The 15,291-nt window shown below is 40.3% G+C and overlaps 1 protein-coding gene across 1 annotated transcript in view; it reads right to left on the reverse strand.

Moving 5' to 3' along the window:
• The window catches only part of LOC310932328 (glycerol-3-phosphate dehydrogenase [NAD(+)], cytoplasmic-like), a gene marked incomplete at its 3' end in the record, with an annotated part of 29,708 nt that overhangs the window by 2,001 nt on the left and 12,416 nt on the right, over positions 1–15,291 (reverse strand). The window contains 4 exon segments of the mRNA XM_083895632.1: positions 12,233–12,345; positions 13,500–13,638; positions 14,173–14,313; positions 14,399–14,576. Coding sequence (XP_083751758.1) covers positions 12,233–12,345; positions 13,500–13,638; positions 14,173–14,313; positions 14,399–14,576 — 571 coding nt within the window.

Below are 15,291 nucleotides of genomic sequence, written 5' to 3' on the forward strand. Positions count from 1 at the left end.
ACAACATAGTATGGTATGACGTTTTGGTCACATTCTGAAGTAAAAAAAATTGTTTCAAAAAATTTGTCTGATTTTGGAGGACATAGTATAGTATGACGTTTTCGGTCCAATTTTGGACCAAAATATTTTTTCAAAAAAATGGTCAGATTTTGGACAACATAGTATGGTATGATTTTTTGGTCGACAACATAGTATAGTATGAAGTTTTGGTCACATTCTGAAGTAAAAACATTTTTTTTTTTTTTTTTTCCAATTTTGGACAATTTTTTCAAACAAATGTGTAAACTTTCGCATGACATAGTATGACTTTTTTGGACAACATAGGATAGTTTGAACTATCACATATATATATATTTTTTTTCAAGCAGTCAAGTTTGGTTTAACCTCCTCTACCTTACCTCATTCACCTCTGTTCGGAATCAAACCCACAATCCCTGACTCAGGGAGCCAGTGAGTTACCCATTAGGTCACCAGACTCTTAGTGTCTACAGGACCGACATATTCTCTTACAAGCCGACATATTAACCTATGACGTTTTTGTGAAATTTTGGGACAATCATTTGTTTAAAAAAGAAAAAAGGTCAGATTTTGGGCAACATAGTATGGTATGACGTTTTGGTCAAATTCTGAAGTAAAAAAATATTTTCAAAAAATGTGTCTGATTTTGGACGACATAGCATAGTATGAAATTTTTGTCAAATTTTGGACCAAATTATTATTTTTTTTTAAATGATCAGATTTGGGATGAAATAGTGTAGTATGACATTGAGGTTGACGAAATAGTATAGCATGACGTTTTGGTCACATTTTGGGCTAAAAAAAAAATTCAAAAAATGTTCCAATTTTGGACGACATAGTATAGTATGACGTTTTTGTCAAATTTTGGAACACATTTTTTTTGACAAAAAATGATCCGATTTTGGACCAAATAGTGTAGTATGACATTGAGGTCGACGACATAGTATAGTATGACGTTTTGGTAACATTTTGTAAAATTTTTTTTTTTTTTTTCTTTTCAATTTTGGACGACATAGTATAGTATGAGGTTTTTGTCAAATTTTGGACCAAATTTTTTTTTTCAAAAAAATTATCAGATGTTGGACGAAATTGTGTAGTATGACATTGAGGTCGATGACATAGTATAGAATGACGTTTTGGTCACAATTTGAGCTAAAAAATGTTTTCCCGATTTTAGACGACATAGTATAGTATGAAGTTTTTGTCAAATTTTAGACCAATTCTATTTTTTCAAAAAAATTATCAGATTTGGGACGAAATAGTGTAGTATGACATTGAGGTTGAAAACATAGTATAGTATGACGTTTGGGTCACATTTTGGGCTAAAAAAAAAATCCCGAAAAAATTCAGATTTTGGACGACATAGTATGACGTTTTTGTCTAACTTTTTTTTTTCAAAAAAATGGCCAGATTTTGGACGAAATAGTGTAGTATGACATTGAGGTCCACAACATAGTATAGTTTGATGTTTTGATCACATTTCACACTAAAAAAAAAAGCCCCAAAAAAGTTTCAAAGAAATTAAAATCTGAAAAATTATCAGACTTTGGACGACATAATAGTATGAAGTTTTTGTGAAGTTTTTGTAAAATTTTTGACCAAATTTTATTTTTTTAAAAATGGTCAGATTTTGGACGAAATAGTTTAGTATGACACTGAGGTCGACGACATAGTATAGTATGACGTTTTGGTCACATTTTGGGCAAAAAAAAAAAAATTCACAAACTTTTTCCCGATTTTGGACGACATAGTATGACGTTTTTATCAAATATTGGACCAACATTTTTTTTTCAAAAAAATGGTCAGATTTTGGCAAAGTACTGTAGTTTGACATTGAGGTCGACGAAATAGTACAGTATGACGTTTTGGTCACAATTTGAGCTAAAAAATGTTTTCCCGATTTTAGACGACATAGTATAGTATGAAGTTTTTGTCAAATTTTAGACCAATTCTATTTTTTCAAAAAAATTATCAGATTTGGGACGAAATAGTGTAGTATGACATTGAGGTTGAAAACATAGTATAGTATGACGTTTGGGTCACATTTTGGGCTAAAAAAAAAATCCCGAAAAAATTCAGATTTTGGACGACATAGTATGACGTTTTTGTCTAACTTTTTTTTTTCAAAAAAATGGCCAGATTTTGGACGAAATAGTGTAGTATGACATTGAGGTCCACAACATAGTATAGTTTGATGTTTTGATCACATTTCACACTAAAAAAAAAAGCCCCAAAAAAGTTTCAAAGAAATTAAAATCTGAAAAATTATCAGACTTTGGACGACATAATAGTATGAAGTTTTTGTGAAGTTTTTGTAAAATTTTTGACCAAATTTTATTTTTTTAAAAATGGTCAGATTTTGGACGAAATAGTTTAGTATGACACTGAGGTCGACGACATAGTATAGTATGACGTTTTGGTCACATTTTGGGCAAAAAAAAAAAATTCACAAACTTTTTCCCGATTTTGGACGACATAGTATGACGTTTTTATCAAATATTGGACCAACATTTTTTTTTCAAAAAAATGGTCAGATTTTGGCAAAGTACTGTAGTTTGACATTGAGGTCGACGAAATAGTACAGTATGACGTTTTGGTCACAATTTGAGCTAAAAAATGTTTTCCCGATTTTAGACGACATAGTATAGTATGAAGTTTTTGTAAAATTTTAGACCAAATCTATTTTTTCAAAAAAATTATCAGATTTGGGACGAAATAGTGTAGTATGACATTGAGGTTGAAAACATAGTATAGTATGACGTTTGGGTCACATTTTGGGCTAAAAAAAAATCCCGAAATAATTCAGATTTTGGACGACATAGTATAGTATGACGTTTTTGTCAAATTTTTGACCCAATTTTTTTTTTCAAAAAAATGGCCAGATTTTGGACGAAATAGTGTAGTATGACATTGAGGTCCACAACATAGTATAGTTTGATGTTTTGATCACATTTCACACTAAAAAAAAAAAGCCCCAAAAAAGTTTCAAAGAAATTAAAATCTGAAAAATTATCAGATTTTGGACGACATAATAGTATGAAGTTTTTGTGAAGTTTTTGTAAAATTTTGGACCAAATTTTATTTTTTTAAAAATGGTCAGATTTTGGACGAAATAGTGTAGTATGACACTGAGGTCGACGACATAGTATAGTATGACGTTTTGGTCACATTTTGAGCAAAAAAAAAAAAATTCACAAACTTTTTCCCGATTTTGGACGACATAGTATGACGTTTTTATCAAATATTGGACCAACATTTTTTTTTCAAAAAAATTGTCAGATTTTGGCAAAGTACTGTAGTTTGACATTGAGGTCGACGAAATAGTACAGTATGACGTTTTGGTAACATTTTGGGCAAAAAAAATAAATTCAAATTTCTTTTCCCGATTTTGGACGACATAGTATGGTATGACACTGAGGTCGACGACATAGTATAGTATGACGTTTTGGTCACATTTTGAGCAAAAAAATAAAAATTCACAAACTTTTTCCCGATTTTGGACGACATAGTATGACGTTTTTGTCAAATTTTGGACCAAAAGTTTTTTTTCAAAAAAATGGTCAGATTTTGGACGAAGTAGTGTAGTATGTATACATTGAGGCTGACAACATAGTATAGTATGACGTTTTGGTCACATTTTGGGCTAAAAAAATAATTTCAAAAAGAATTCCGATTTTGGACGACATAATATAGTATGTCCCCCTCCTTGAACTGCCACCTTATCGTGGTGGAGGGGTTGAGTATCCGTATGATCCTAGGAGCTATGTTGTCCGGGGCTTAATGCCCCTGGTAGGGTCTCCCAAGGCAAACAGGTCCTCGGTGACGGATCAGACGAAGAGCAATTCACTTACCCCTTATGAGAAAAAAGAAAACCAAGTCGAGTACGTCGCCCGGACTGGCGTTACCGGGGCCCCATCCTGGAGCCAGGCCCGGGAGTGGGGCTCGCAGGCGAGCGCCTGGTGGCTGGGTCTTTGCCCATGGGACCCGGCCGGGCTCAGCCCGAAAGAGCGACGTGGGCGCCCTTTCAAGTGGACCCACCACCCACATGAAGGGCCATAAGGGGCCGGTGCAATGTGGTTTGGGTGGCAGTCGTGGGCGGGGGCCCCGGCGGCCCAATCGCGGGACAACAACCCTAGCTATGGGGACATGGAATGTCACCTCGCTGGGGGGGAAAGAGCCTGAGCTTGTTCGGGAGGTGGAGCGATACCGACTAGAAATAGTAGGGCTCACCTCCACGCACAGTCTGGGCTCTGGAACCCAACTCCTTGAGAGAGGCTGGACTCTCTACTACTCTGGAGTTGCCCAAGGTGAGAGGCGACGGGCTGGTGTGGGCTTGCTTATAGCTCCCCAGCTCAGCCGCCACGTGTTGGAGTTCTCCCCGCAGAGCGAAAGGGTCGCGTCCCTCCGCCTTCGGGTGGGGGGTAGGTCTCTCACTGTTGTTTCGGCTTACGGGCTGAACGGCAGTGCAGAGTACCCGGCCTTTTTGGAGTCCCTGGAAGGCGTACTAGAAAGTGCTCCAACCGGGGACTCCGTAGTTCTGTTGGGAGACTTCAATGCTCACGTGGGTAACGACAGTGTAACCTGGAGGGGTGTGATTGGGAGGAATGGCCTCCCCGATCTGAACCCGAGTGGTGTTTTGTTATTGGACTTCTGTGCTAGTCATGGTTTGTCCATAACGAACACCATGTTCAGGCATAAGGGTGTCCATCAGTGCACGTGGCACCAGGACACCCTAGGCCGGAGGTCAATGATCGACTGTGGTCGTGTCATCTGGCCTCCGACCGCATGTCTTGGACACTCGGGTGAAGAGAGGGGCTGAGCTGTCAACCGATCACCACCTGGTGGTGAGTTGGATCCGCTGGCGGGGGAGGAAGCTGGACAGATCCGGCCTGAGTACCTTAAGTCTCTGGATGCTGTAGGGCTGTCCTGGTTGACACGTCTCTGCAGCATTGCGTGGCGGTTGGGGACAGTGCCTCTGGAATGGCAGACAGTTGTGGTGGTCCCTCTTTTCAAAAAGGGGGATCGGAGGGTGTGTTCAAACTGGGGGATCAAACTCCTCAGCCTCCCGGGGAAAGTCTATTCCAGGGTACTGGAGAGGACAGTTCGGCCGATAGTCGAACCTCGGATTCAAGAGGAACAATGCGGTTTTCGTCCTGGCCGTGGAACACTGGACCAGCTCTATACCCTTCGCAGGGTGCTCGAGGGTTCATGAGAGTTTGCTCAACCAGTCCACATGTGTTTTGTGGACTTGGAGAAGGCTTTCGACCGTGTCCCTCGTGGCATTCTGTGGGGGGTGCTCCGGGAGTATGGGGTCGGGGGCCCTTTGTTAAGGGCCGTGCGGTCCCTGTACGACCGGAGCAGGAGCTTGGTTCGCATTGTCGGCAGTAAGTCAGACTTGTTCCCAGTGCATGTTGGACTCCGGCAGGGCTGCCCTTTGTCACCGGTTCTGTTCATTATTTTTATGGACAGAATTTCTAGGTGCAGCCGGGGGCCGGAAGGGGTCTGGTTCGGGAGCAGCTGGATTCCATCTCTGCTCTTTGTAGATGATGTGGTCTTGATGGCTCCTACGAACCAGGAACTCCAGAATGCGCTGGGGCGGTTTGCAGCCGAGTGTGAAGCGGCTGGGATGAGAATCAGCACCTCTAAGTCCGAGGCCATGGTTCTCGACCGGAAAAAGGTGGGTTGCTCCCACCGGGTCAGTGGAGAGATCCTGCCTCAGGTGGAGGAGTTTAAGTATCTTGGGGTCTTTTTTTTTTTTTAAACTTCTTTTTATTATTTGCAGAGAACAATCACAAATGCAGAATACAGAACAATGTTACCATACAACAATAGGGTAGAATCTGCAAAAAAGACAAAATAATCCCATCCCCCCCTCCCCTTTTCGGTACACTCCCCCAGCACATAACAGAAAAAAAAAAATTGAGATAAACAGAGTGTGGAAAGACAGCTTCAAATGAAAAAGAAAACATTTTAAATGAGCAAGATGAAACGTATCATTAAGTGATCTTAGCGTACAATGTTATATTAATTTACCCATTCAGTCTGGTGTAAATGTAGATTGCGTGTCATTAACTAGGACAAAAAAAGGGCTCCAAATCCTGTCGAACCTTCCCGATTGTCCACGAAGTGACCACCAAATTTTTTCAAGTCCTAGAAAGTGTAGGACATCCTTAAGCCACTGCGTATGTGTGGGAGGTGGAACAGATTTCCATCTCAGTAGAATTACCCTTCGGGCAAGAAGGGTGGTGAAGGCCAAGGTATCTTTTTGCGAGGAGGAGAGGCTGAGTGGGGGTAGCACAGCCCCAAAAACAGCCGTAAATGTATTTGGAGAAATTGTTACACCTGTAATTGTAGATAGGGTGGAGAATATTTCTTGCCAGTATTTAGAGAGATGTGGGCATTGCCAGAACATATGAATATAATCAGCGGGGGTTTGATGACAGCGATCACAAGACGGTGACACATCCTTGAACATTTTTGACAGACGTTCTTTTGTATAATGAGCACGATGCAAAACCTTACATTGAATAAAACAATGTTTAGCACAAATGGAAGATTTGTGCACTCTGCGTAAAGCCTCACTCCACATGCTTTCTGAAATTTCTATACCAAGACTAACTTCCCAAGTTGTTCTATAGGTTTCCAAGGGGCCTGATCTGAGTTTATGAATGTTGGAATATATAGCAGACACAGCCCCTTTAAGAGATGAGAGGGCATTCGTGAAGCTGTCCATATCAGAGTCAGGAGGTAAAGCCGGGAAACAAGCATATGTACTCGAGACAAAGCTTCGCACTTGGAGATATCTAAAAAAATGACTTTTTGGCAAAGAAAATTTGGTTACTAATTGTTGGAAAGAAGCAAATATCCCGTCTATGAATAAGTCCCTGACGCACCTCACTCCCAATCGATCCCATAACAAAAAAGCATTATCCATCAAGGAGGGAGGAAATAGGTGATTACCAATCAGAGGAGATTTAGTGGACAGTGATTGGAAACCAAAAAAGCGACGGAATTGGGCCCATATTTTCAATGAAGACACTACAATGATATTTTTTGTATACATGGAGACAGAGGAGGGGAGCTGTGAGTGTAATAGAGACTGCAATGTGGCCGGATGTGTAGAGTTAGCTTCTATAGTTAACCACATAGGCGGAGCCTCCAAGTTCTTATACTGAATCCAAAAATTTAAACTCCTTATATTCACCGCCCAATAGTAAAATAGCATGTTTGGTAGAGCCATCCCTCCCAATTCTTAAGTTCTTTGAAGTGATTGTAATGTTAACCTAGATTTCTTCTTATTCCAAATAAAATCCAAATACATAAAACGAGGCAAAATATTCATTTTTATTATATTGATTCTGGCGGCCACAGATAAGTGTAAAAGAGACCACCGATCAAAATCACTGTTAATTTGAGTCATTAGTGAAGTGAAATTTCTCTTGAACAGTTTTTCATAAGAATCAGTTAAATGAATACCTAGGTAGTCAAAGCCAGCGCTGGCTAATTTGAATGGTAAATTTTGGAGGGGGTAGCTTCCAGAAGATCCCTTAATGAGAAATAGCTCGCTCTTACTAAGATTCACTTTATAACCTGAGATTTTACCAAATGAGTCGAGGATAGAGAGTGCTATTGGAATAGATTGAGATACATTTGCAGTGAAAAGAAGCAGGTCATCCGCATAGAGAGTGAGTTTGGATTCCACTCCATTTCTAGTAATTCCTGTGAATTTAGGGTGACATCGCATGGCAATAGCCAGAGGCTCTATAGCTAAAGCGAACAAGAGGGGACTGAGTGGACATCCCTGTCTCGTGGATCGTTGCAGTGAAAAAGGGGACGAAGTTAAGCCATTGGTTTTCACTGTAGCTTGTGGTGAAGAATACAGCAGCTTAACCGAGTTTATAAAATTAGATCCAAAACAAAATTTCTTCAAAATAAAAAATAAATAATTCCCTTCCACCCTGTCGAATGCCTTTTCGGCATCCAACGAAATTAAAGCTTCAGTGGAAGAGGAAGAGTTATGATTATAGATTATATTGAACACCCGCCTAAGGTTAAAGAAGGAATGCCCTTCCTGGATAAAGCCTGTTTGGTCCATTGAGATGATGGATGGGAGTGTGGCTTCTAGTCGTCGAGCTAGTAATTTAGACAGTATTTTAAAATCTACATTAAGTAAACTTATTGGTCGGTATGAGCTGCAGAGTAGAGGATCTTTACCCTTTTTTAACAGTAAGTAGATACAGGCTTGGGATAATGTTTGTGGAAGGGAGCCACGATCAAAAGATTCTATAAAGACCTCTAATAATAATGGGGCTAGTTTCTCCCAGAATATTTTATAAAATTCGGCTGGAAAGCCATCTGGTCCTGGACTTTTACCGGTTTGTAGTGAGGTTGCAGCTGCCTTAAGTTCGAAAATTGTAATTGGTTTTTCTAATACTTGAGCCAAGTTTGGGTCCAAAACGGGAATGTTTAGTTTATCGCAAAAGTCATCCAATTCAGTAATCGTAGGGTTTACTTCAGATGCATACAATGATTCATAGAAATCTTTGAAACAATTATTGATCTCAAGCGGGTCAGAAGTTGGACCGGATTCTGTCTGTATTTGAGGGATTAATTGGGAGGACATGATTTGATGAAGTCTGTGGGCCAATAATTTACTTTGTTTGTCTCCATGCTCATAATATGTTGACCTGCACTGTGACAGTTGCTCCATAGTGTGCTGTGTCGTTAATAAGTCATATTCAGTTTGCAGTGTCATTCGTTTTTTATAAACATCTGAAGATTTTGACATTGAATAATCTAGATCCAATTCCGATATATTTCCTGGGCCAATTGATTTAACCTTCCTTTCCAACTCTTTTTTTTGTGTGACTCAAACGGAACTATTTCACCTCGAATATAGGCTTTCATAGTCTCCCATAACAGCGAGGGAGAAATATTAGGGGTCCTGTTGGTTTCCAGGAAGAAATCTATGCGATCGTGTATAACTTTAACAAATCCTTCTTCCAAAAGCAATTGAGAATTCAAACGCCAGGATGAACGTGGTTTCAACATTTTTTCCAAATGAATATTCATAGAAATGGAAGCATGGTCAGATACTATGATAGGGTCATACTTGCATGCAGAGATCAAATTTAAGAGTCGTTTGGGTACTAAAAAGAAGTCTATACGAGTATATGTATGATGGACTGGTGAAAAAAAGGAGTATTGTTTTTTTAACGGGTTGAAGGTGCGCCAGGGATCAATTATTCCAAATTCTTCCATAAAATGTTTAATAACTTTGGCTGACTTTGAAAGAGTGTTCAGGGCAGAGGATGATCTATCAAGGTGAGGGTTAATCCAGCAATTAAAGTCTCCTCCTAATATCAAGTTGAATGAATTAAGGTCTGGTAATAATGAGAAAAAATGTCTGAAAAAATTGTCATCGTCCCAATTTGGAGCATAAACGTTTGCCAATATTAGTTGTCTGGGAATATGTGGATCCGCTTCCCGTTGAACATCAGAGGCGAGGTTTTACTCGCACCTTGTAGAATAAGATTCCTGTCCCGAAATCGGTTCAACCTGATGACAAACGTGCGAGGAGGTTCATCCTGTTTAGGTTTAGCGCGCAGCGTGCGGTGTGCCCGGTCAAGTAGTAGCTCAGCCTCTAGGCCCAGTAGCTCTTGTAAAAAGCCAGCGATTAAATTCTGTTGGGCGAGGACCCTCTGTACCCTCAGGCAGACCAATGAGTCTAACATTGTTCCATCTGGAGCGAGCCTCCAGGTCCTCGCACCTCTTCTTCACGGTTTCCACTGTCGCTGTCAGCGAAGCTACATTAGCTTGTAGGTCGGCTAACTGGCCATCCTGCTCATTAGCTGCCTTCTCAAGCTCGTTGATGGTGCTATTTTGTGCCGTAATTTGCTCCTCAAGCGGCTTCAAGGCGGATTTAATATCTCGTTTCACGGTCTCTGAGATAATAGTCTCAAACTTCCCAACGATGTCAGACCGCATCTCCTCCATCATGCATTTAATGCTCTGTAGCATTGCCTCATTAGCATCTAGCTTCTCCGGTAGCTCCGGATCTGGCGACTGTCGAGACTTGGAGCGAGTTGTTTTGGCAGAATCCACCTTGGACCGGAACGCCGACATAGTGAAACTTGTAGAAGCAAATGGCAGCACTAAAGTTGTGCAATAAATTAAGCTTGAGGCATTAAAAAATGACCTTTTTTGTAAACCCCCGAAGAGCTGCCACGATACACGTCTTACATAGTCGAGCTCTCGGGCGCCCCCCAGTATCTTTGGGATCTTGTTCACGAGTGAGGGAAGGATGGAGCGTGAGATTGACAGGCGGATCGGTGCAGCGGCCGCAGTAATGCGGTTGTTGTATCGGTCCGTTGTGGTGAAGAAGGAGCTGAGCCGAAAGGCAAAGCTCTCGATTTACCGGTCAATCTACGTTCCTACCCTCACCTATGGTCATGAACTTTGGGTTATGACCGAAAGAACAAGATCCCGGATACAAGCGGCTGAAATGAGTTTTCTCCGCAGGGTGGCAGAGCGCTCCCTTAGAGATAGGGTGAGGAGCTCTGTCACCCGGGAGGAGCTCGGAGTAGAGCCGATGCTCCTCCGCATCGAGAGGAGCCAGCTGAGGTGGCTCGGGCATCTGTATCGGATGCCCCCCTGTTCCGGGCATGTCCCACCGGGAGGAGACCCAGAGGAAGACCCAGGACACGCTGGAGTGACTACGTCACCCGGCTGGCCTGGGAATGCCTTGGGGTCCCCCCGGAAGAGCTGGAGGAAGTGTCCTGCGAGAGGGAGGTCTGGGCGTCCCTTCTCAGACTGCTGCCCCCGCGACCCGGCCCCGGATAAGCGGTAGAAAATGGATGGATGGATGGAATATAGTATGACGTTTTTGTCAAATTTTGGACCAAATTTTTTTTTAGTAGTGTAGTATGACATTGAGGCCGACGACATAGTTTAGTATGACGTTTTGGTCACATTTTGGGATAAAAAAAAATTCAGATTTTGGACGACATAGTATGGTATGACGTTTCTGTCAAATTTTGGACCAAAAGTTTTTTTCAAAAAAATGGTCAGATTTTGGACGAAGTAGTGTAGTATGACATTGAGGTCGATGACATAGTATAGTATGACGTATTGGTAATTTGAATTTTTTTTTTCGATTTTGGACGACATAGTATGGTATGACGTTTTTGTCAAATGTTGGACCAAAAGTTTTTTTTCAAAAAAATTGTCAGATTTTGGCAGAGTAGTGTTGTATGACATTGAGGTCGACGACATAGTATAGTATGACGTTTTGGTCACATTTTGGGATAAAACAATTTTTCCGATTTTGGACGACATAGTATAGTATGACGTTTTTGTAAAATTTTGGACCAAAAGTTTTTTTCAAAAAAATTGTCAGATTTTGGACAAAATAGTGCAATATGAGATTGAGGTCAACAACAATGTAATTGTGTTTAGCTCAGATGGCAGAGCACCCAACCTGCCCCATGTTTTGAGGCTGTAGTCCTTGCTGCAGACGACCCTGGTTCAATTCCCACACCAAGCGTTTTTTCCTGCATGTCTTTCCCCACCTCTCTGCCTCCTGTCTCTCTCCACTGTACTATCCGTTAAAAATATTGCCCAATTTTGGACAACATAGTATAGTATGACGTATTTGTCAAATTTTTTTCAAATTTTTTTTATCAGATTTTGGACGACATAGTATAGTATGACGTTTTTGTCAAGTTTAAAAAAAAAAAAAAAAAAAGGTCAGATTTTGGACGAAATAGTGTAGTATGACATTGAGGTCGACGACATAGTATAGTATGACGTTTTGGTCACATTTTAGGCTAAAAAAACTTCAGATTTTGGACGACATAGTATAGTATGACGTTTTTGTCAAGTTAAAAAAAAAAAAAAAAGTCAGATTTTGGACGAAATAGTGTAGTATGACATTGAGGTCGACGAAATAGTATAGTATGACATTTTGGTCACATTTTGGGCTAAAACATTATTTTCCAAAAAAAAGATTTCCGATTTTAGACGATATAGTATAGAATGACGTTTTTGTCAAATTTTGGACTATAGTATAGTATTACGTTTTTGCCAAATTTTGGATAACATAGTATATAGTATGACATTTTTGTCAAATTTTGTACCAACATTTTTTTTTCAAATAAATTTTAAACGTTTGGACAGCATAGTATACATCTCTGTTTTGCACAAAAAAACTCACCTTCAGGGCTCCACAGATTTCCACCACGTCGTATTCCTCTACTACAGTAACTCTGAAGTTGTCAGTCTGCATGAGTTCCTTCAGGAGAGCACCGTGGTTTTTATTCTTACATCCTAGGGCAGAAAAAACACACGTCACCTTCATTAAAATTCATTTATTATTATATCATGTGTTATTGTAGGTCTTTCAGATATTAGCCAATAGCCCGCAAGTGAAATTTACCAGCTGTGGCCTAAAAAAACACTAATCCGGTCAAATCAGGTTCGTGTTTGTTTCACACATAATTAATCCCGTGATGGCTGCCGACATATTTACACATCATCAGTTAAAAGAGATTAAAGGTTTACTCTCAACGTGACAATGCACGGTGCTCAAAAACACAAACATGCTTCTCGCTTCAAGGTTAAAACCTCATAGATTCATGGATTCGACCCTTATGGCATAAGTAAATAACAATAGCTGTGCTAGGCCCTCAAAGATATACAAGGGTGAGTATCTACTGATACCGATATTAGTCCGATACAGTCATTTTAGACCAGGGGTCACCAACCTTTTTGAGACAGAGAGCTACCTTAAGGGTAAAAAATAATATGGAGGGCTACCACATTAACATTTTATGCACCATTTTTTTACCATTTAAAGGGACACTGTGTAGTATTTATGGGTTTATATAACCCAAAATCCACTTTTTTATACATATTATGTGCTCCTGCATTGTCAAGTCGCTGTATAATAGTTTTTGTTTCATTTTCGTAGTGTTTCAAAAAGTCATGTAAAATAACATGGTCGCGGGCTGCGGTTGCATAGCCACTGTTAGCAGCGAGACGCCATGTTTCTACCGGAGCCTGTGAGGAGAAAACGCGAGAGAATATCAAAGATATTTTACTGAGCCATCATACGGATACATGCAAGTGAGGTGAAGTGAAGTGAGCTCGCGGGCACCCTATTGGCTGCCTGCGGGCTACCAGGTGCCCGCGGGCACCACGTTGGTGACCCCTGTTTTAGACCATTAATATGAACTATGAACCTGTTAACAACACATTTGTACCGAGTCATTTTAAAGGCGTATTTCTCTAACTGTGTAACAAATCTTGTTCTCCCAAAAAGAAGAATTAAAGATCCCAAACATGACTCGGCTAAAATGCTTTTGCTGATGAACAATGCGACATGTCTGATTTTTGGATTGTACAGGTTTTTACTTTTTTTTCGGACCAATGCTTATACGGATTCCCATCCCTATTTTAATTATTCATAAAAACAGTCTCACCAATGGTGGTCTCGCAGAACTTCCCTTCCGCGACCTCATTGGCGATGTTGGCGCCCATCAGTACGCTCATGGTGATGCCGAGCTTCTCCTGGATCACGTCAGAGATCAGTTTAAGTCCATCGGGTCCCTCGTCTACACCCTGGTTGAACAAAAAAAAACCACACACAAGAGGCATATTTACAATAAGCACCAAGCTGGAATTTTGGTCAAAGGTCACGTTGAATGCACAACTGGTTTGCAGCTGCTTCAACAAGGACATGGACTGTGTCTTAATAAGGGCAGAATAAGGGCTGCACGATTTTAGGAAAACCTGTTAACGTTGTTGAATACTGCGATGACGATATGACGTGATAAATAAAAAAAATATAGTAGGTTTTTCTGCTTTGGTTTGCTGCTAACATAGAACAAACCTGTGAGTAGATATGCAGATAGTGACATGCATAATTTCTATTCTACCAACATGGTTTTACTAACCAAACAAATCCAAATTTGGCACAAGGAACAAACAAACGTGGTTTGAACAGTCTCTGTGAAAATATTAGAGATACTTTCTCTAATAGAAAGTTTAGCAGCCTTACCATAGCACACGAAGTAGCACTCTTTGCTTTTGAATTCTGGAGACAAACAGTGATAGTTCATGTTGGGGAACAAAATAAATAAAAAAATCAAGTACCTTGATAAGGGAAATCCCCAGTGCGTCACTCTTAATCTTCCCCTTCATGGCATCACACGCTCTCCCAACAAACTGATGAGGGATCACAAACACCAAGATGTCTGCATCACTGGACGCCTCCACCAGGTCTGGGACGGCCAGCTGATGGAGGTGAAGACGTTTAAAATACATCAGCCGTTCGAAAAAGTCAAACTCGAGCACATTTAATTGAACCATAACTTCTCACCACATTTGCGGGCAGCTGGTGTCCAGGAAGGTACTTCACGTTTTCATGCTCGTTGTTGATTATTTCAGTCAGTTTGCGTCCGTTGACCATCTCCTCAAACACCCACATTTTTACAGTGTTGTCAAAGTTTGCATTCTGGGCGGCATTGGTACCCAGTATCTTGGCGATAGCAGAACCCCTGTGTTGCGAATAATAAGAATATTTTCAACTGACAATGCATGAGAAGTTTTATAACATTGTATTTAACAGACAAATAATCAATTAAACGGCAGATGAACTGATTATGAAAATGATTGTTAGTTCATAGAGGTCTAACCACTGACGGAATGACAGACTTGTGTTGTGATTACCCGTTTGTTCCTATTGCTTTGATCAATTATTATTTCTGGAAATAATGAAAACATTCACATTTAAGAAGCATAACAATCTGAAAACTCGTTTTAAACAAACAAAAAAACTATATTTGATCTGTAACTATCTATTTGGACACAGAATCAGCATGTCTATCTCTCTCTGTGTGTGTTTTCCTTCAGATACTGTTGTGCAAATAAGATATGATCAGTGATGGTATGGCTGATGATGTCTTGTTTGTTTTCATTTTGGCCGTCAAGGCATTTATGGCGAAGCTGTTGAGTCCAAGACAAATTTCCCTGAACGGGACAATAAAGTATATCGTCCCGTATCGTATCGTATCGTATTTAAAGGTCCAGTGTCATATGTAGGTGGGTTTGTTGGCAAAAATGTAACATACTACTCGGAAGTTTGTTTGTACAAGTTTCACTTAAAATACATACTGGTTGGTTTTTTCAAAACTTTAGAATAAGCCTTTTAAATGTACTTAAGTCAAGGGCCTTGCTTTATAGAGGCTGCAGCAGCCTGAACTGACAACAACA

Source organism: Microchirus variegatus (assembly GCF_963457635.1).
Source record: "Microchirus variegatus genome assembly, chromosome: 9".
In the NCBI taxonomy this organism is placed as follows: domain Eukaryota; kingdom Metazoa; phylum Chordata; class Actinopteri; order Pleuronectiformes; family Soleidae; genus Microchirus; species Microchirus variegatus.